The following is a 19,824-nucleotide window of genomic DNA, read 5'->3' on the forward strand; positions in this document are numbered from 1 at the left end:
CACGAAGCAGAAGAACAACGCAAAGTCATCGGCCTCGCCCTGACTGCCGCCGAGTACCAAGGGATTCCGGCCGACGGTTAGGGGAATGAATGGGGGTTTAGGCTATAGCCTTCTCCCCCGTCATTTTTGACGGGTGCAAATTAAAGTTATTTCTCTCTCTCTGACTACGTGCCTGCCTGGGGTTCCTCACCGTGCAAGATACCGTACAGACGTTGTACGGAAAATGAGCCAGACGCAGCGGGGATTCGATCCCGAGGCGTCGTGCTCGACAGCCGAACACCATAGCTACCCATTCACTGTGGCAGTTTGGCCCGAGACTCGAGGAACCTTTGGGTGCCATAGCGCATCAGATAGCCACCATCGCACTCTCCTACTTGAAGATTGTTTTTTGAGAATCGGTTTTCGAGTAAGGGAAATGACGCAGTAACTGTCTCACATATCTCGGTGGACACCCAAACCGCGCCGTAAGGGAAGGGATAAAGGAGGGAGTGAAAGAAGAAAGAGGTAGCCGTAATTTCGACCTCCTCGGGATATTTAACGCGCACTGACACCGCACAGCACACGGGCACCTTTTCCGTTTCGCCTCTATCGAAACGCGGCCGCCGCAGCCGGTTTCGAACCCGGGAACTCCGGCTCAGTAGTCGGGCGCTCTAACCACTGAGCCGCAGCGGCGGATACTCCTACTTCTCCCTTTTCGCATCCAAGTCAAGGAAGTCACCGTGGCTGCACAAACGCTATCACCGGTGTATTGCTGAGGCCAATAAGCGCGAGAGGTAGTTCTTCGCGTGGATGGTGAGCTAGGGGGTTAAGCTTTGCGGTTTGTTTCTCGTCCCGCATTTTCCAGTAACAGGTAGAGTGGCGAGCTTGCATTGTGGATTAGTACTGTTTCATTGTGTTGAGTAGGGTGGTTAGTTTGATCTTGGAAGGAGCGATTAGCCTTCATGTGCGAATTTTGCCCACTTGCTAGCGTGCTCTAAACATCACAACAAATCTCCGAAGTCTGTGAGTTGAAAACTACCGCCTTCCCTCGTTCGCAGCAAGAGGTGAGGCAGATGATCGCAGCAGCACAGCAAACACACAGATGAAGCCGATAGCTTCCGTTGCTTGTCGCGACCGAGACCGCTAGGTCAGCGACGAGCCACCACCAACAGCAGGGCCTCGAGCATCGTTTTTATAAGTGTTTACAAACGCTGTCGCAGCAAATCGTGAAGCAACAGAATGCCGGCCCGTTGAATAAAGGCATGAATAAAGGCCTATATTGCTTACATTTCAAGGTTCGTGAGTATGTTGTCTATCAGTTTTTTTCTAGACGTCAAACTTGGCGCTCCGCGAAAAGAGAGAGAGAGAAAGAAGCTGTTTAGGATGTCAATTTCTGCTCATAAATGTAGTATAAATCACTTTTGTTTTACTTGCTATTAAATTTGTAATAATTATTGCTTAAATTATTATATAAATGATTATATGTGAGTTTTGTACTGCTGCCGCAGTTTTGTTACTGTTTCGCTTTACAACTCAGCCACACTGGGCGGCTACTGCTGCTTGCGGCGTTGTGCTACTGCTGCACTTTCGTTTTGCATTTAGCATTCTTGTCGCACTACCGAAGAGCGCGGTGAAGTGTCACTTCCTTGCGTCTATTGTGCTTCTGCAACGCTTCAAAGATGACTGAGAATGTGTTCCTCTTCATTCCGAACATCATCGGTATGTAAAAACCTCGGAAACTTGACGTTTGCGATTAAGAGGTTACCAGTTCGAGCTTATCGCACGAATGTGAGAGTTTTGAAGTGCCCCGTTCTCTGCAATGTATGGCTTGAATTTCAGGGAACTAATCTGTAGTCAGCAGTGTTAGCAGTTCGGGCATAGTGGAGGGTTCGGATATTATGCTTGTTTCTTTCATTGCGGTAACATATATAGGTTTAATATTTATTGCGCTTGCCAGCCGTAATCTCATTATGCCGTCAGGCTGCGCCTTGTGCGCCTCGCGTTGACCAGCGTTATTATGTATATTTAGCTTTGTCTCCACTCACTGTCCAGAGGCTTTCTACATATATGTCACTGGTATTTATGTCGTCGCGGACTTTGCAGTTATTGTTGCTGTTACTCTTGTGCCGATTAATCCATATGCTGCTCTGTTAATTCAAGCACCTTGGTGTCTTCAGCTTTAGAAAGAAAGGAAAGACTGATATTTAAAAACCTGTGCCATGCTTTGTCAAAAGGATTACTGCAACCTGTGCAGCCTATATTCGCAGTGAAGAGAGGAGAGTTGTAGTTGCACGTGCGTGTCGTGTTTGAGCAGTTCCTGTTCAACTGAAGTCTTTTTTTTTTTTTTACCTTGCAGGGTATGGCCGCATCATATTGGCGATCCTGTCATTTTACTTCATGCCTACGCACTGTCTTGCTGCATCAATCTGCTATGGAGTCAGTGCATTTTTGGACTGCATTGATGGACACGCTGCAAGGATGTTCAATCAAAGTAAGCAAGCACATGCAGAGGTCTCATCGCGTACAAAATACTTATATTAGAACTGCTACACTACCTTTGCAGGTCGTCAACATCATCTGCTTGTTCATTTGTGCTTCATACTGAAGTGACACAGCTAGCATTTTGTGCGCCCAAAATCCACAATGGCGAATATAATGCGTAATGGATCTGTTGATCGTTGTTTAAAAGTTTACACTTGGCAGACTCTTGATTAAGATGAACTGGCTGCCCTAGCAAATCATTGACATGCAGCTTAACCCTTTATAAAGCACGACCTGTATGTCAAACATGCATACAAATGGTAAGATTGCTTTCAGAATGACACTAGTAATTGAATAGCATCACTTTCGACCAATGGTTTTGTAGAGAAAAGGGGTACACAATTGTACCAATGACTTCATAAAACTACACCAAATGTTATTCCTCAGCATCTTCATTCCGACGTATGTGCCCCTTTCCACACCAACCCCCAGTGCGCCCACGCGGTGTGGTCAAGACTTACACACGCCTTCGACTCCGCTTTTACTGGCGGGGAATACCGTTTCATCTGCCAATACGTTCACTCCTGCCCAAAATGCCGGCATCACAAAACCCGCCGTTCCACTGTTCTGCTGCAGCCCTTGCCCTACCCGGCACGCCCATTTGACTGTGTCGGCATTGATTTCTACGGTCCCCTTCCCATCACTCCGGCTGGCCACCGCTGGGTCATCGTGGTGGTAGATCACCTCACCCGCTACGTAGAAACCTCATCCTTGCCATTCGCGTCTGCGCAAGACGTTGCATCTTTCATCCTGTGTCGTATTGTTCTGTGCCATGATTCCCCTAAGGAAATTCTGAGTGACTGGGGCCATGTATTCCCCTCAGACACCATCGAAGCACTCCTTCAACAATGCCACATCATTCACCACTCTACAACGGCCTACCACCCTCAAACAAATGGCATGACAACGTTTCAGCTGCACATTGAGCGATATGCTGGCCATGTATGTTGCATCTAATCACTAAAATTGGGACCACATTCTCCCCTTTGTCACATACGCTTACAATACTGCCACACACAGCACAACTGGCTTCTCTTCGTTTTTCCTTCTTTATGGTCGCAAGCCCACCTGCACAATAGATACCGTGCTCCCGTATCACCCTGATGTGTCCGAGTCTATGACCCTTTCTCAAGCAGCCACATATGCTGAAGAATGCTGCCAGCTTGATCGATCTGTTACCACCAAGGACCAGAATTGCCAGAAGCACCTTTGAGCCCCCACCAGTCATCTTCCACCGTATACTCCAGACTCACTCGTGTGGCTTTGGGTTCTGCCAAGCGGTCCCGGCCTCTCCATAAAACACTTTTCAAAGTACCAAGGCCCATATCATGTTATATACGAGACCTCTTCGGTGAACTGCATTATTGAACCGCATTCGCCGCCCCAGGATGTGTGCCATTGTGGCCGTGCAACAGTGTACATCGACCGCCTCAAACCGTGTTACGATCCGCCTATCGTGCGTGTTCCTTAAGTCGGCAGGATGCCTCCTTTTTCACCCAGAGGTAATTGTAGCGTGGCAGCCGCGCTGAGTTTCGGTGATGAAAGAAGACGGCGACCCTGAGGTTTAAAGCTCGCTTGCTGACCGAACGCTTGGCAGGACTGCTGTCGGACGCCACAGGTGACCCAGATTCAACTAAGCCACAACCCCCTTTAAAGGACTTATAAGATAACTTGCATTACAATTGAAAATTTCTTCAAGAAGTATAATGAGGTAGTTGACTGAGAGAAAAGGCTCAATACCTCAGCAATTTACCAGGTTCTTTTTTCCACCAACTGGGCCTCGTTGAGCTGTGCACCTGCACTTCTAAAAATAAACAAAACACAAAGGAGTGCTATTAGCAAAAGATAAAAACATGCTCAATAGTTTGATTGTTCGCTAGTATAAAGCACCCAAAAATGTGGTGCGTTCATGCTCTGTTTTTCATTTTCCAGCACATGAAGCAAGTGGGGCACATGTCCTGATGTCGTATAAATAGATAAAGTACTGAAGGATTCACGAGAGCATGGCTTACCATAATAGATGTACATATCAGCCAGCTACCATTGACTAACGATCTGCTACACCCCTATCCCATCAAAAATTGTAATAGCAGAATAGCTTATTTGCAACTAATGGGCAATTAGCCTAACAAGAAATGCATGAAACAAAATCTGATAAGCTATTAGATGTCCTTTTGCTGAGAACTAGCATTTGCAGAGCCATCACAATGAAAGGGGCTTCCATTTGAAGTGTGGATACACTAACGTCCTTTGGGAACGCTGCGGCAGTCCATTGTGAGGTGATTTTATTCACCAAAGAGTGCTTTGAACACCTCAATGCCTGCATTTAATTGCGGCTGGTAAACAACCTGCTGCTGGTTGGTAAGGAATGTGCTAGGCCGCTGGCCTATTGTGAGTGCTCCGCCTGCACCACTGCCTGCTTCATCTTCCTAGTCCGCAACAATATGAAGCTTTCATCGATCTTGATAAAGAGAAATTGCACCAAGCCATCATGCTGGCCAAAAATTTTGCTCCTCCACCCGCCAACCACTCCCTGCTCTGTGCCACCCCATTGCGAATATCTTGGCGCTGTTCTTGCGCTACGCTATAAAAACATGCAGAGCACAAAACCTCTACATTGACATATATAAATAGGCAGCCTTTCCTGGGCTTTTATTGTCCTTCTTAAGAGTGGAACTATGTGTACTGGTTGTGAGTTGTTGATGAGGAAAGCTGTTACGACTAAATGTTCATTATGTGTTGCATAAAACTGAGCAGGTTTGCCTTTGAAGTTCTGTTAATTGAAGATCGCAATAATTGCTGATGTCAGAAAACCTACGTGTTGTATTTGTTCTGAATTGTACATGTTGCGCCCTCAGACTAATTCAAACCCATATCAGGCTAATAAGGGACCTGTAGAGCAAACGCAGAAATGTATTAGAGCAATACATCATTGTATTAGAATTTTTGCTACGTTGCTTAGTAAACAGCATGTCTCTCTATGCACTTTGTGACGTTGGTAATATCACCACTCATCATTGCTAGTTTCTAGATTCTGTGCTGTTTTTTTTATCTCAAGCAAAAGGGCTATAAAAGTTTCTATTTCATAATGTGTTGGCTAAGAATGTTACAATGACAATTACACGTGACCAGATTTAATACACTGCTTAGCTTCTATGTTGGAAATGGTCTCGAAAATGTTGACCTTTTCTCTTTTTTTTTTTTGGGAGGAGCACAGGCTTTTGTATTCTGGCTGTTCTGCACTGTATATGAATGTTTTGTATGGAAGGACTGCTTTTGCACATTCTCTGCACACAGGCACCAAGTTTGGTGCCATGCTCGACCAGCTTACAGACCGGTGTGGCACCATGTGCCTGCTGGTAGTGTTGGCACAGTTCTACCCTGGCTACACCTTCTGGTTCCAGCTGAGCATGGCCATTGACATTGCTAGCCACTGGCTGCACCTGCACACGTGAGCATTCCCTATCTCAAGACATATGTCTCCCTCTTGAAAGCCCAAGCTGCATGCCAACTTACACTACTTACATAATACACCATGCTGCTGTTGGGTACATCCCTTTGCTTTCTTCGACATGCTGTATATTTTCTCCATGGAAAATACTCTTTCTATCATGTGCTTGGGCAAAGTAAGTGTGTTCTGAGACTATTCACCTTGTTCAGCTTCTATGTCTCTTATGCTCAAATCTTTGCAGAAAATATCTTGTGTACCCTGTTGTTCTGCTTCCACATTAGGTGGAGATATTGATTTCGTTTGCACAGAGAGAATGGAGTCGAACCCACATGCATTAGATTATTGCTTTGTAATGAATAGTGAGACATATAATGACAAGTAATTATTGCTTTTTGAACAGTACAAGACATTATGAGAAGTAATGCGTAAACCACTTAACCCCTGTGCATAAAATTTTTTGTATCTAACTATTTGTTTTCTTGCTTGATATCCGATGTAACTTGGCTTGACTGTAATAGCATCATATTAAATATGATTTGACATTGTCTACGCTCATTACTTTTTTCATACAAAGAAAATGCACTATCACTTGTGTGGAAATGTAACATGAGCGACTTGGTTACTGTTATGTGATTATCCAGACGTCAATTGCTTGTCATGCTTGCTATGTCATACAGTGCTGAAGGTCACCCTGTGGAATTCTTTACCTTCCTGCACAAGCATGTCATTACTGAAAACATACTGAAGCTCTGCAGGCAACTGTTGTTGCTGCAGAATGTCACATTTTTCTGATGACATTCGCAAAGTCTGTCCTTAAACCTATTCAGTGTTTTGATGAAAGTCTTAGTTGGCTAATTGCCTTTAAGACGAAAGGATGCCATGCATTGTGTCACAGCCAGTGTGCTTCCATCCTACAGTCATTGATATGTTTGTTATAATGAAGCTCTGTTTGACTTAATTCTTTTCGTTACCTGAAGTGCTGAGTCCCCAGTGCCAGTAGTTGAGTGCTGAGCTTATTTCACTAAAAGGCTAATGTGCTCTTACCATGTTTGGTTCAGAGGAGAGTAATTGTCACTTTTGTATTAGGTGCATGGGTGGCAGTATTTACTTTAACCAACATTGCCAAGATCTTTGGTCAATATGGCCCCGTATCAAAGGGCGAAGTATTGCTTACAGAGGTTGTTTATATATTAATTTTTTTTCTAGATCCCTCCTGTCTGGAAAGGACAATCACAAGAACTTGGACTCTGCTGACAATCCCATCATGAAACTGTACTACACCAACAAGGTGCATTGATTGTCACTCTTCTATTACGGACTGTTTGCAACGGGAATTTCATTTTTAAGGAGTTGGCATTTCTCCTATACACCATCACGCTACCCGTGGATGGCCAAACATTACCCTCCATACATATTTGAGAGGCTCAGAATGCTTTTTAGCTTGACCTTTTGCTCGTGTCCTTGTAGTAAGTGCTGTCTTGTATGCTATTCGGAGGGTGGTGGATGGTCAGTCAGCTGAACATGAGAGATTTGATGCAGGCTTAGCATGAGAAGTATTAATTTCCCTCTAGCATGTGAAGCACACATTTCAGTGTTGAAAAGATTAAGAACAAAGTGATACTTTTGCTATTTTAGTGCTGCTGGCATGCTGAGGAGCATGCTCTCTCTCTCATACCGTACACATGATAAGTAATTATGCTAAACAGAGTAGTCAGCTGTTTCTTTATAATAAATAGGAACATTTTACTTTCACAAGAGAGCAGTGCATATTATCTTGGCTCCTGTCAAAACCATTTCTTAATGTCTATGCTATTCATAACATTGTTAGGAGTCCTTCCCCTTAGGCAGATAAGACCATTTTTTGAGTGCAGCGCAGAGTTTGTTTAGTACATTGCTTTTGTTGGTCACATTAGTATATATATATCTTTTTTTCGGTTGCAACTAAACTGCTTTCTTCTTGCACGAATGCTCTGAAATAAGAATATATATTTTTCTTTGTTCAGAAATACTGTTCCTTTGCCCAGGACACGTTAGGAGGGGGAGTTACGGCATAACAAAAACAAAAATAACAAATCTTCATTAATACAGCACACTTGGTTACCAGATAGTCAGTTCCACTCTGGTACGGTTCGCGCAAGAAATGAGTTCGCTTGAAGGTTAGTCCCAGTCCAGTAATGTAATGTAGTTGTTTTACATAAATATCTTTTTTTAATTCCAGTCATGTTGTGTAATACTTAGAACAACAATTTCAGACGGAGTTTTCTTCAACAAGAGTACAGTACTGCCCATTTCAACTCACTTTACTTTTTAGTACAGCTTTCTTCTCAACAGTGCCACCCTACCACGAACCTTTGTGCTATATTCGCTCAATTTGACCAATCAGGGTTTTGTGGAGTTGGTTTCAAACACAACACGCATACTCCAGAATTGGTCAAACCACCAAGGAGACAGAAGCATTATTTTTTTTTTAGGTTATGTGGTGCAGATGTCAGGTTCCGTTGAATTATAATTTGCACTCTGGCTGCCTTTGCAACTGCAGCATTTACATGGGCATTCAATGAACAGTCAGTCGAAAACAGCACACCCAAATATTTATATTTTTGATCAACAGCGTTAGTGCCCAAGAAATAACGAGCATCTGTTTTTCTTTCTTTTTGTGAAGGACAGATAAACGCAGCTTTTGAGATTCAGTTCCATTTTCCATTTTGCATACCATGCAACAATTTTTTTTTTAAGGAATACAGTCGTCAGGAAGCAATCACACACAAGAAATAATTCCTGCAGAAGTGTAACTAATGTTAACTGAAAAGAATTTTTATTTCAGCCTATCCTGTTCACAATGTGCGTGGGAAATGAAGCATTCTATGGGGGCCTCTACCTGCTGCACTTCACTGAAGGTCCCTTAGGTGAGCGCAACTTTGGTCTGACTTGCCTGTGAGCATCCGTCTGACCTTAATGCTACACACGTGAAGAATGAACCATGGTGAGCTGTCAGCATAATTTTAGAAATTTTTATGTAGTCTTACCAAAAGGAACAAGTTGGATGTTGCAAAGAATTTGTTTAATTTTATTTCAGTATTGTATACCTCAGCCTTATGTTCAGTGCTGTAATTAAATGCAAGAATGTGTAAATGTGGCGTGCAGCAAACTAATAATTAATGGGGAGTTCAGTTTTAAAGGTATAGAGCACTTTACACTTTTAATCTGCTGCACAGGAGCGGAAACTGTAGCAATTTTACAGATGGCTGAAAGCCACTCAAATGCTGGTGACATCTGATGGCCAAGAGGAGACTCGTGCCCATGCATTGGCGCTTGTGGTGCTGCTCCTTACCACACAGCATTAAGTTTTTAGCAGTTAGCACAGGCAGTTTAAGGCCTGCCTAATTAGTCCATTTTGCTATCACTCCCATAGGGAAGCATAGAATGGGAGGCTTGTATTTTGCACCACCACATGTGTCCTCAATGTGCAACTCCATTGGTGCCTCTTGTTCATGTGGTGCTCTCTGGTCATCTGCTCAAGCTCACCCCAGTGGGGAAACATCCACTCCTGCATGCTGAAATTTTTTGTCAGGACCTTGACCTTCATGGTTTTCTGTGTTTTCCAGTGCTTGGATTGGGCCTCTTCAGACTGATGACCCTCATCAGTGCTCCCATAGCCATCGCCAAGACACTGGTCAGCCTGCTGCAAATGCAGATTGCTGCGGTGAACCTTGGCGCCATTGATGTCAGTGAGCGGAGTAGGCGCACCGAGTGAGCTGCCATTTTCCAACTGACATGTTGATGCCACCACAGCTTGGAAACAGTCACTCTGGAAGCCACGCTGCCAAGAAGAAACGCACACATTAACCATGGTTTGCTCGGCCTTGCCATATTTCGGTACCGAATCGACGAAGTTGTTGCTAAATTCTCAAGTCACCCAAGATGGATGTGGTATTTTATTTGTGTAAGCGCATTTATTGTTGTTTGGACCCGACTTTCGCCAGCACCTCGAAAGCTTTAGCAGCGGCATGAATTTTCTGGTGTTTGTGCCCTTCTCTAATTTGTTAGTTTCACTTGATAGTTAAGCTTAGTCACGAACCTTGCTGTCGCCAAAGAAAGCGATGAGAAGCTCGTCGCTTGAATACTCGTACAAAGCAGTGATAAAAATACTACGAAGAACAAGATCAGGCTATAGAAGCAGAACGGCTGTCTTATAATTATGACACCGAACTACGGTAACTTCATTGTTACTCCATTTAAATTGTATCCACCGCGGTAGCCCAGCGGTTAGGGCGCTCGGCTACTGGTCCGGAGTTCCTGGGTTCGAACTCGACCGCGGCGGCTGGCGGCTGTCTTTCGATGGAGGCAAACGCTTAAGGTGTGCTGTGCGATGTCAGTGCATGTTCAAGATCCCCAGGTGGTCGAAATTATTCGGGAGCCCTCCACTACGGCACTTCTTTCTTCCTTTCTTCTTTCACTCCCTCCTTTATACCTTCCCTTATGGCGTGTTTCAGGTGTCTGCAGATATGTGAGACAGATACTGCACCATTTTCTTTCCCCAAAAACCAAAATCATTTAAATTGTGAAACTCACTTGCAAACACTCATGTGCTGCTGCACCAGCTGTTCTGTATTCCAGATTCTGTTAATGCATTTTATGTTGCATATTTTTATAAATTGTATAGCATTGCCAAGCTAATGGGCAGAAGGGCTTGTTTTGCACTTGTCTTTGTTATGCATCGAGCACTACGGCATGCTCGTGTTACACAGGGAAGCCATTGTGCAGTTTTCAATCACACTTTGCCTCTTTCCTGCCCCCATTTATATTACTATTCGACAGAATTTATCCAGCCCATGGGGCAATAGTTTAGTGTGCACAGTCTGAAAGGGACATGGCCGTCATTTTGTATTGTCATGTTCTTGTGTCATAGATATGTCACCAAGTGCTGGAATTGTTCAGTGGCTCCCTACTTCTACACCTTAACATTTCCATAGCAGGAAGTTGGTGTAAAAATGAAGCGACTAAAACAAGTTTTTTTTACTGCAGGTTTGAGTGCATAATGAAAGTGTCATTATTTGGATGAATAAAAAAATTAAAGCACCTCACTAGCTAAGCTGTAAATAAGCTGGAACCACAGCTTCTTCTTTACATGGACATGGGGGCCCGTCTAATTCTTGGTTACCTTATTTTTGTGTTGTGCTACTTTCATGCATTCCTTCTTGTGCGGAGCCAAAGTCATGCCTATTAACAGTGCTTGACCTGCACAGAGTATTATGAGGACACAATCAAGCAGATATGCTGGTTAAGCGGGTTTCATTTTCTGTATTTCACGGAGCTCAGTCTTTCAGCTTGTGCTTAAAGTATACTTGGCTATTTTTGGCTTCACATTGTTATGTAGCTTCATTTCAGCAGGGCAGCTTACTTATTTTGGGCATTTTCTTAAAGAGGCATTGCAGTGAAGTTTAGTGTGCCAGTGTTTGTGACCCTGTGTGCGTTCTAGTCTCTCTGTACCCTCTTGCCTTTAATATTGTATTTCTTTGCTTTTCCTGGAGCCAGGGAAGCAAGAAACATCCAGAAATTGTGAAAAGCCAGCATATATTGATAAATGTTAAGCGTTTACATAGTGGAGAACATATATTTTTTGTGATTCTTGGCTTATGGGTATACATCCACAACGCGTGTCTGTGATCCCATAAAAACAGAGCAGATGGAGGTTCTCCATTTGTTTGAAAGTGTGCATTTGATGCGGTTTAAGAGGAATAACTAGAGCACAGTGCCCCTCTATACAAGTCGCTTGAAAGAGATGCATATTTCTATGTCATTCCTTGAAAGCTGTTCTGCACCGATTGCATGCAGTAGTGAAGCGCATATGTTCCTTTTGTGCAAAATCGCCTCGAAAGCTGGACATATTTGTTTTTCAGTTCTTTCCCTATAATTATGGATGTAGCATGACTAGGCCATCTATAACATGGTGTTATAGCCGGCTGGTGTTATAGCTATAACATGGTGTTATACAGAGGTTTCCTAAAATCACCCGGGAAATGAACAGCTGTACTAGATAGTGTGTTGTGTGTGCTCATATCCTGTGTGGCTTTTGTTTATTTTAAAAAACCTTTGGCCATCTTTTCGGTTTCACAAAATATCACCGCTGGTTTAGCAACAGTACTAGCCAAAGTTGGTTGCTAGTCTTCCACAACTTGGCAAGTGGCACTTGTTTGCAAATGTGGGATTATATAAAAGTGTAGATTTGAAGCAAATATTTGTTACGAAATTATTTTTGTTCTGGTTTTGTCTAAGCTTTCTTTCCATCTGTGTCACATTATTTTTTTCTTGGTCCTTATTGACTGAGGAAGCTACTTGCTTTGTTTTGTGGACTAGAACAGCACTGGTATTATATTTATTGCCCTTAACCTACAGCCACATCTAGCACTAGTTATATGCACCTATAAGTGTTCATAATTGTTACTTGCAGTGCTGTGGCGAGGCTATCCATAGGTGTCTGTCTTGATCCATAACATTACACTCTTGTGCTACTTTCATTTTATGGTTACTAATGTATGCGCTCTTAAGTGAATTAACTTTGTTCATAGCGTGATCATGCTATTGCTCTGTGAACCTGTGGTGCTAAATTACTTGCTCTCAAGTTAACCTTGATAATGCAAGCTCTGAAAATGCAGGAGCTTTCACACTACCAATTTCTCCAAAAGTTAATTCTTGTATACTGTATTTGAGGAAATAGCAGGAACAAAGGCTTTGCATGCCGTTAGTACATCATGGCTGCTTTATATACAGAGCGTAGGTTACAGCATTGAGCTAGACTTTTTGTATTGGAAGATTGCTGGCACAAAGGGCGCACATAAAAAAAAATTTGATGTGGTGCAAGGTGCCAAAAATGGTATACTGGTACACAGGAGCAAAGAGGAGATGGAATTACAGCTGTGAAATAGTTGCACCTCTTCAGAACCTGCACTTGTCAATACTTCAGTGTCAATGACTTTTTTTTCTGTAGCACACAGAGGAGCCTGGGAACACTCCGCAGACTGTTACGTGTTTGTTGTCTGTCATTATTGCCCTGCATAAGTTGTTCATTGTGAAATAAAGTTTGAACAGCAGAGCCTCATTGCACACGCTTCAGTCTGCGGCTACCCAAGTGACTCAAGAACAGCTTTGTCACCAGGAATGATGCTCCTGCAGAATTCATTGTCCAGAAACACAGAACAGTGGTTATATTCAGCTCATTCTCTTACTTGCAGAAAGAAAAAAGGAGCTCTGAAGACAACTGGAAGAACAGCATGATGCCTTAAGAGTATGTTCAAAAAGATGCTTGAAGGCAGAAATGTGTGGTGCCATTCAGGTATAGTGCTTGCACTGAAGTGTGTCAATGGAGCTATCTTTACGTGTAGCTGCACTGGCTGTGTACTTGTCTACTATGCTTACAATTTGCTAGTGCAGCCGTTTTGTGGGAATAAAGCCCTCATAAATGCAGGTACATAGCATCCAAACGCATGCTTTAGATACTAAATTTCAAAGTGCAGTGTGGTACAGTGCAGTGAGATTTCTGTATCCTTCCCTTCTTTCTTTGCAGTAAGCTTCCAGAAATGGGTTATGCTTGCAAGAAAACTCCACTGTCAGATGTAAGAGACTCGCGCTGTTCTGAAAGAGGTGGTCAGAGGACTCCTCGACTGAGAAGCCCTCCAAGGTGAAGACTTGCTGTGATACAAAAATGTTTTTCTTCCTCCTCATTCCATCTAACGTTTCAAACTGGCATGGCCATAGCACCTGGTAGGATACCGACCAAAGTTGAATTGTGACAAGCACAAGCACTCTAGTCGCCATTCCCTTTTTTGTTTTACAGTGACAGCTATATCTGCCTCGTCTCCGGAGAAGCCACATGTGACTGTTTCACGGTCACATGACCGCCAGTTTCATGCAGCATCTGACAGATAGCACTGGCGTCGCTCCAGGCAGGAGGACGGTGCATGGGTGAGGGTAACTCGCAGCATGTGCGTATTCCTAGCAGGTTGTAGGTGTGGAGAGCAGCCCTTCTCATTGCTGACATTCTAGCTGGCAACAGAAGACATTGACATGTGTAAAGAAGCCTCAAGAAGTGACTGACTACACATGCAACTAAGAAAACAGCACAGTGATGAAAGAAAACAAAATGGACGTCCAACTAAAATGTGTAATTACAAAAACTGAGCAATTGTAGCATGTTTCACGTTATACATACTAAGTGCGATCGTTGAATTATGCTACGCTGCTTAAATTACGAAACTTGGATGACAGGTACATGCCATGTGCTGCGTGCGATGCATTTACTCTGTATAAAATGCCAGACGAGCACCCGCCATCACCCACAGCATAAGGAGCTCAGCTCCAGCATAGTTTCGCGATCTTCACTCACCATAAACAGCGCATAATTCGAACAGGCTTTCGAGGAGAGGCCGCATCCAGGTATGACCGGTGTGGCAAGGAATCGTTGAAATGGCGTTGCGCGCACCTCTGAATAGCGCGCGACGCCAAGCGTGACAAAGAGAGCTCAGTCTCCAAGTACAGTCTGATGGCATATTTTCGGTTTTCTGATCTTTACGCCAGCCCGTAGTGATGGCACCTCGACCAGCCAGCATCAGCCAGTCAACATAGCCCAGCTGAGCACTGTTTCAAACGCAGACTGGTGCATCACTGATGTTCTCTTCTATTTTAACGCGAAAGCGTTAGAGCTGACGTTCGGAGGAAAAGCCATGCGCATTGTTGCACTAATTCATGATTGGTTGGCAGAGGTCGTGACGTCACACCACAGTCAGTCAATGAGAAAAAGGTATGACGTCAGACACGGAGAGTCAAGGAGTTGGCAGGGTTGCCAGCTGTGCAGCAGTCGGCCCATGTAGAAAGTTTCCACTATTTTCACTGCACTGTGGTTGGCGCGTTGAGTCGTGTGACAGGGTGCACGACATGACTGCGGTGGTAGTGGAGCGGCAAAGAAGCGCTTCTCTAAAGGAAAGGGGCTCCAAGACAGATGCATGCGTAACATAATTGTGCTTGCAGAGTTGCGAAGGAGGGCTAAGTGACCTCTAACGCTATCGTGTTTGGCTTTGGGAGGGCCCGTTACGACTTGGCATTTTTTTTTTTTTTTTCGCGCCGATTTGGCACTGCTGAGCCATTTCGTTCACTTCCGTCAGTGTGATTCCGTTCTTCACGTGCGCCGAAGCTGTGCGCTCGTCACATGCCGTTCTCTGTGTAGCGAAGCCTCCTCACACGCAACGGTGCCGTTTGCGATAGGCGTGACGAGGTAGCGGTGGAGCTCCACCGTGAAGGTTGTGGGAAGCCCTTACGATTTTGGAGTCGTTCTGCTTCCATGGTCTCAACAGTATGCACGCAACAAAGTATTGCCGGAAGCATAAAAAATGAGCCATTCCTGTGCTGTCCTCACCTCAAAAACAGGCAACAATTGCCCAGTTCTTTACAGTTTTTTCTGGACCATTTGATAATTGGAAATTTTGGATAATTTGAACGTTTTTTTTTTTCCGGTCCCTTTAAGTTCGAATTAATGAGTTTACAGTAAATGAATAAATATGAGGCTTGGCTGGTGAGGCCCAACCCTGCTAGCACATTTTTAAAGAATGCTCCAGCAAGAACATTTTGTGACCTTGTTGCACATGCATTTGCATACAACACGAAAGACAGAGTTTTATGACTTCACCTCCTTGCTAAGCTTTATTACATATTTATATATTACATGCAATTGCAAAGATACCTAGCCAAAAAAAAAAAAAAGAGGCACAGTGATGGAATTGGGAGAAAGCACAAAACTTTCACATAATGAAAACAGCGCCTACCCTCATCTCGGTGTAGCGTGGTCAAATTGCTAGCCATTAACAATCATTTTATCAAATGCATTCACCCAACCATGATACTTCATAGATCTTACTGCAATTAGACGCAATCGTTTGAACCTCTACACCATCAACCTGCCAACACACACAGGTACAGAGTCGATCACACTTGTCTAGAGCGCTCAGGTGGTGTGCTGCGGAGCAAATGAAGTTAAATCTTATCGCAGCTTTGCTGAGCGCAAGGCTCTGGTGCGTGTGCGTTTCACATGAATATTAGGCTCCTCTTCAGCGCAAGTATTATCGATGAATGTCAATACCTACTTTATAATTTCACTTGCACTGCTCGAGCGCTCTAGACAAGTGTGACCGACTCTGTACATAGCATAACAGAGGCACAAACGCAAACGCTAAACAAGAAAATGATTAAGCCAACACAGCTGACCGCAGTCTGCTGCTTAACATTAGGAAACAGAGGTGCTAGCTTGATGATGGTACTGAAAACCAGTTAATTCAAAGTGTAATGTTGAGTATTTACAAAAGGTTTCTTTGAATATTAATGTAAGAGGCATGAGGTTAGCAGCCAAATGCTAATGAATGCAGCACCATATAAGACAGTACTGCAGGACCACAATGGGGAAACGCATGTCGGGCTGTTTTTTTCTGCTTGTCACGTTTTCCAATCAGCACAAAATTTCAGGAAACATTCAGTCCCTTCTCCTCCGCACTGCTACAGACATGCTGCAACTCAAGCCCACAGCAACCTGAGAAGTCCCAACAACACTGTTATGACCACTGTCGACAGATTTGGCTCACATGTGAAGGAGAGCATAAATGTATGTTTTCCGTAGCCACCAAAGCTCAAGCTCGTAATCCTGTACTACCATGCCACCCTACCTTTCCCAGCATGAACAAAGCGCGTGCACTCGGATCCACACATACATAAAGCTCTTTCACACAACAGCCATTCAATGAAGTAACCCTGCCCTCCTGCTGCACGCCGTAAATCGCATGGTGCACATGCACCTTGTGGTAAATTACAAGACAGTTGCCTGCCATTCCTTGCCAGCTAAGTGTTCCCGAGACACACCCAACTTTTTCACTACCGCAAATTTTTAACATCCATAACAATAGGCTATATACATGAGTAGAAAGGAGTTACAAAGTCAACTTTACAGCCACTTTTGCATCAGCCAAAACCATGCCACACTGAGATGCATGGTATCCTTGACGTGTCAACTCCGCCTCACAAACCAGAAGTAGGTAGGAAGTTCCACTAACCACTATGTGACACTCACAAATTATGACATATGCAAAGGAGAATGGAAAAGCTTTTAGCTCAGTAAGCTTCGGGAAAGGTAAGTTTACCTAATGTAACATACATGTACATTCCAGACAGGTGACTGCATTCACAAGAGCAATAAAGTGACAAAAATCAAGAGCTTTTAAATGCAGTACCGTTAGCTAAATATGCTATGAACTGCTGTTGAGGATCACAGCTGACAATGTGTAGTGGCCAATTACATGGCACATGTTCAAGGAGGGTGCCTGTCTTGCTATCAAGCTTTCACAATAAGCTGCTTAGTCACACTGTCATTTTAACCTTACATTCATGTTGCACCATTTGTCTGTGACACTATATGTGTATAAATATATGCCATCAGACCTGAAATGTCTGGATTCATTTTACACCCATACGAGCAGGGTTTGTGATGTACACAAAAATTAACGCTACTGCAATCTTGATTAATGTGTCGATACTCGGTTAGGAACAGCAGCAATACAGAGGCGGTGACACAGTTTACACTGCATCAGTGGCAGTTCACTACACAGCGTGCTATGTTGTGTCATCAATGCCAGTGGCAGTTTGTACTGCCACTGATGTTGAAGCAACATACAACACGCAGCTAAGTTTCATTCACATGCACATTCATGCATTAGCTCGCTTTAAAGCTGCACTGCACGAAGTACCTTCGTGTGGCAATATCGGTTACTAATGATTTCGAGAACAAATTTCACTTTTTTTTTGCGCGCACAGTAAAGCAATAAAGCTTGCAAATTCTTGCTTTCTGGTGGTGAGCCTGACAAAATATGGTAAGCCGTCTATGCATTGCACGTGAAAATGCATTGCAGTGTCGCATCTGCAGAGTTCATGCACCTCCGCACACAGGACTGCCACTTTACTGTGTTGATGAAATTCTCCAGAGCTCAGAGAAATTTCCATTATCTATCAATGCACACACCAGATGCCTTCTAAGCCCAAAGCTTCTATGTACAAGATAAAGAAAAGCTTAAACAGTTGCACAAGGTTTTCAATACACTCTGTTCAAATGTTTTCCAAGATGCTATGGGGCAGTACTGCATCCTTTCCAAGTGGCTGAAGGCAGTGCACGCCATCATCACATTAAAGTGCAGTCTCCAAATGCACACGACTGCAAATATGACGCAGTTTTATAGTTCTCCAGAGCTCAGAGTCGTGCAATTGCTAGCATTTTCCTCACTGTTGGCATTCACACTGTACTGCTCATGATGGAGGTGCTACAGTACAAGAAGCAAGCTGACGGGAGATCATGATCTCGACATAGTGCTGTGAACACTGCTCACAGAAAAACGGAAACCTTCTGCAAAACCAGAAGTGAAGATACTCGTAAGATTTTCACATTCTAAGAGAGTGTGAGAAGAAGAAAAAAAAAAGCAGCTGCAGCCTCGACTCAAAAAAGTACTCCTGCCCCGTCTCTTGACCAGGGATGAAGGTATGAGCTCAAAACAAAAACCCCCGATTTAAAACCTATGAAGGCAAATTCTCAAATTCTATGCAAATGTCACTAACATCACTGGCTGATCAGTGTGGACACCTAACGGTGTGCTGCAACAAAATGGTTGCAGAAAAGCAACAGCCCCAACTGTGCATCTTCATAGAAGGCAGGCAGGTTACAGCCTGGTTTCTGCACATCTTGTCTTGTTTTTCAGTAAATCATGAAGTTGCACACATTTTCCTGGCAGTTTGCAGTGCTGCGAGACATATTTTACAACATGATCGACACATGACTGAACTCCAAGCACTGCAGAGAGAAAGAAGCTGAAGACATTTCTACACAATTTACCCAGCCACTTCTGCAGTTCACGGCCCGCAGCCACATGATATGACAACCAGGTGTAAACCTTGGCCTTGCAGTCTGCCGCTAGACTCAACTCAACACATCATTTCTCATTTCTTCAGCTCTTCAGCGAAGGCCCTAAAGCTCTTGTCCCTGCCTTAACACGACACAACACCTTCTGCACCTAGCTTTGCTATGTTCAATGGCACACAAGCCATTAAAGCTATCACGCACCAATCACACGGTTATGGTGTATTTTTACTGTGCTTAATAGGCCAGAGTCTTTCAAATTTACAGTATTTTTAAGACATTTGCTTCCTTCAAGAACTCAGACACATGATAGATAAGCAAGTGGGAGAGGAGCATTGGGTGAAACGGGATGTGTTCATTTAAATATAGATTAAAATTAAGGGCATGCTAATAGTACTTTTTCCAAACCGAATCGAATATGAATAGTGTAGCTTTGCTGCCAAATCAAATACGAATAGTTTAGCTGAAAATCGAATCGAATAGTCAGAAAATCTAATCGAATATTTTGACAAATATTTATGAGCAATCACGAGTAACAGCGAAATGCTGCTTTCACAGTTATAGCTGCGTTTGTTTTATCTCCATTTGGGGGATCGCAGAATGAAGTCAGTGTATTAACTTCATCATTGTCATGTTATGCTAATAGGAAAACGGTATCATTTGCTGTTGATAAGAGAAAATAATAAACTAGCGCCACATATCAGTTCATGAGATGGGCGAGAGCTACAAATGAGGCATGACCTCCGAGGTCAGGCATAAGGGCCAGGTTTGCTGAACCTACCTGGGCCCTGCCGCGTCGTCCAATATCTGAGGCCAAGTATGAGGATTATGAACACTGTCACGCGCGTGAACGGACTGCACTGTGACGCTGAACCCTTCAGATCGCAGCAGCATGGTAACATGATGTGTATGGTCC

The 19,824-nt window shown here is 43.7% G+C and overlaps 1 protein-coding gene across 1 annotated transcript; it reads left to right on the top strand.

The window, feature by feature from the left end:
- The first annotated feature begins 1,525 nt into the window (after positions 1-1,525).
- On the top strand, positions 1,526-13,064 carry Pis (phosphatidylinositol synthase). Its single transcript, XM_077653253.1, has 6 exons — positions 1,526-1,698; positions 2,336-2,470; positions 5,818-5,971; positions 7,178-7,259; positions 8,796-8,877; positions 9,577-13,064. The coding sequence occupies exons 1-6, from the start codon at positions 1,659-1,661 to the stop codon at positions 9,723-9,725; spliced, it is 642 nt and encodes a 213-aa protein (XP_077509379.1). The 5' UTR covers positions 1,526-1,658; the 3' UTR covers positions 9,726-13,064.
- The last annotated feature ends 6,760 nt before the right edge of the window (positions 13,065-19,824 follow it).

The sequence above is a fragment of the Amblyomma americanum genome, chromosome 2 (genome assembly GCF_052857255.1).
Source record: "Amblyomma americanum isolate KBUSLIRL-KWMA chromosome 2, ASM5285725v1, whole genome shotgun sequence".
Lineage (NCBI taxonomy): Eukaryota > Metazoa > Arthropoda > Arachnida > Ixodida > Ixodidae > Amblyomma > Amblyomma americanum.

Coding starts and splice junctions, on each gene's coding strand:
- Pis (XM_077653253.1), top strand. CDS start 1,659: ATGACTGAGAATGTGTTCCTCTTCATTCCGAACATCATCG. Junction 5,972..7,177: donor CACTGGCTGCACCTGCACAC/GTGAGCATTCCC, acceptor TTTTTTTTCTAG/ATCCCTCCTGTCTGGAAAGG. Junction 8,878..9,576: donor CTTCACTGAAGGTCCCTTAG/GTGAGCGCAACT, acceptor TGTGTTTTCCAG/TGCTTGGATTGGGCCTCTTC.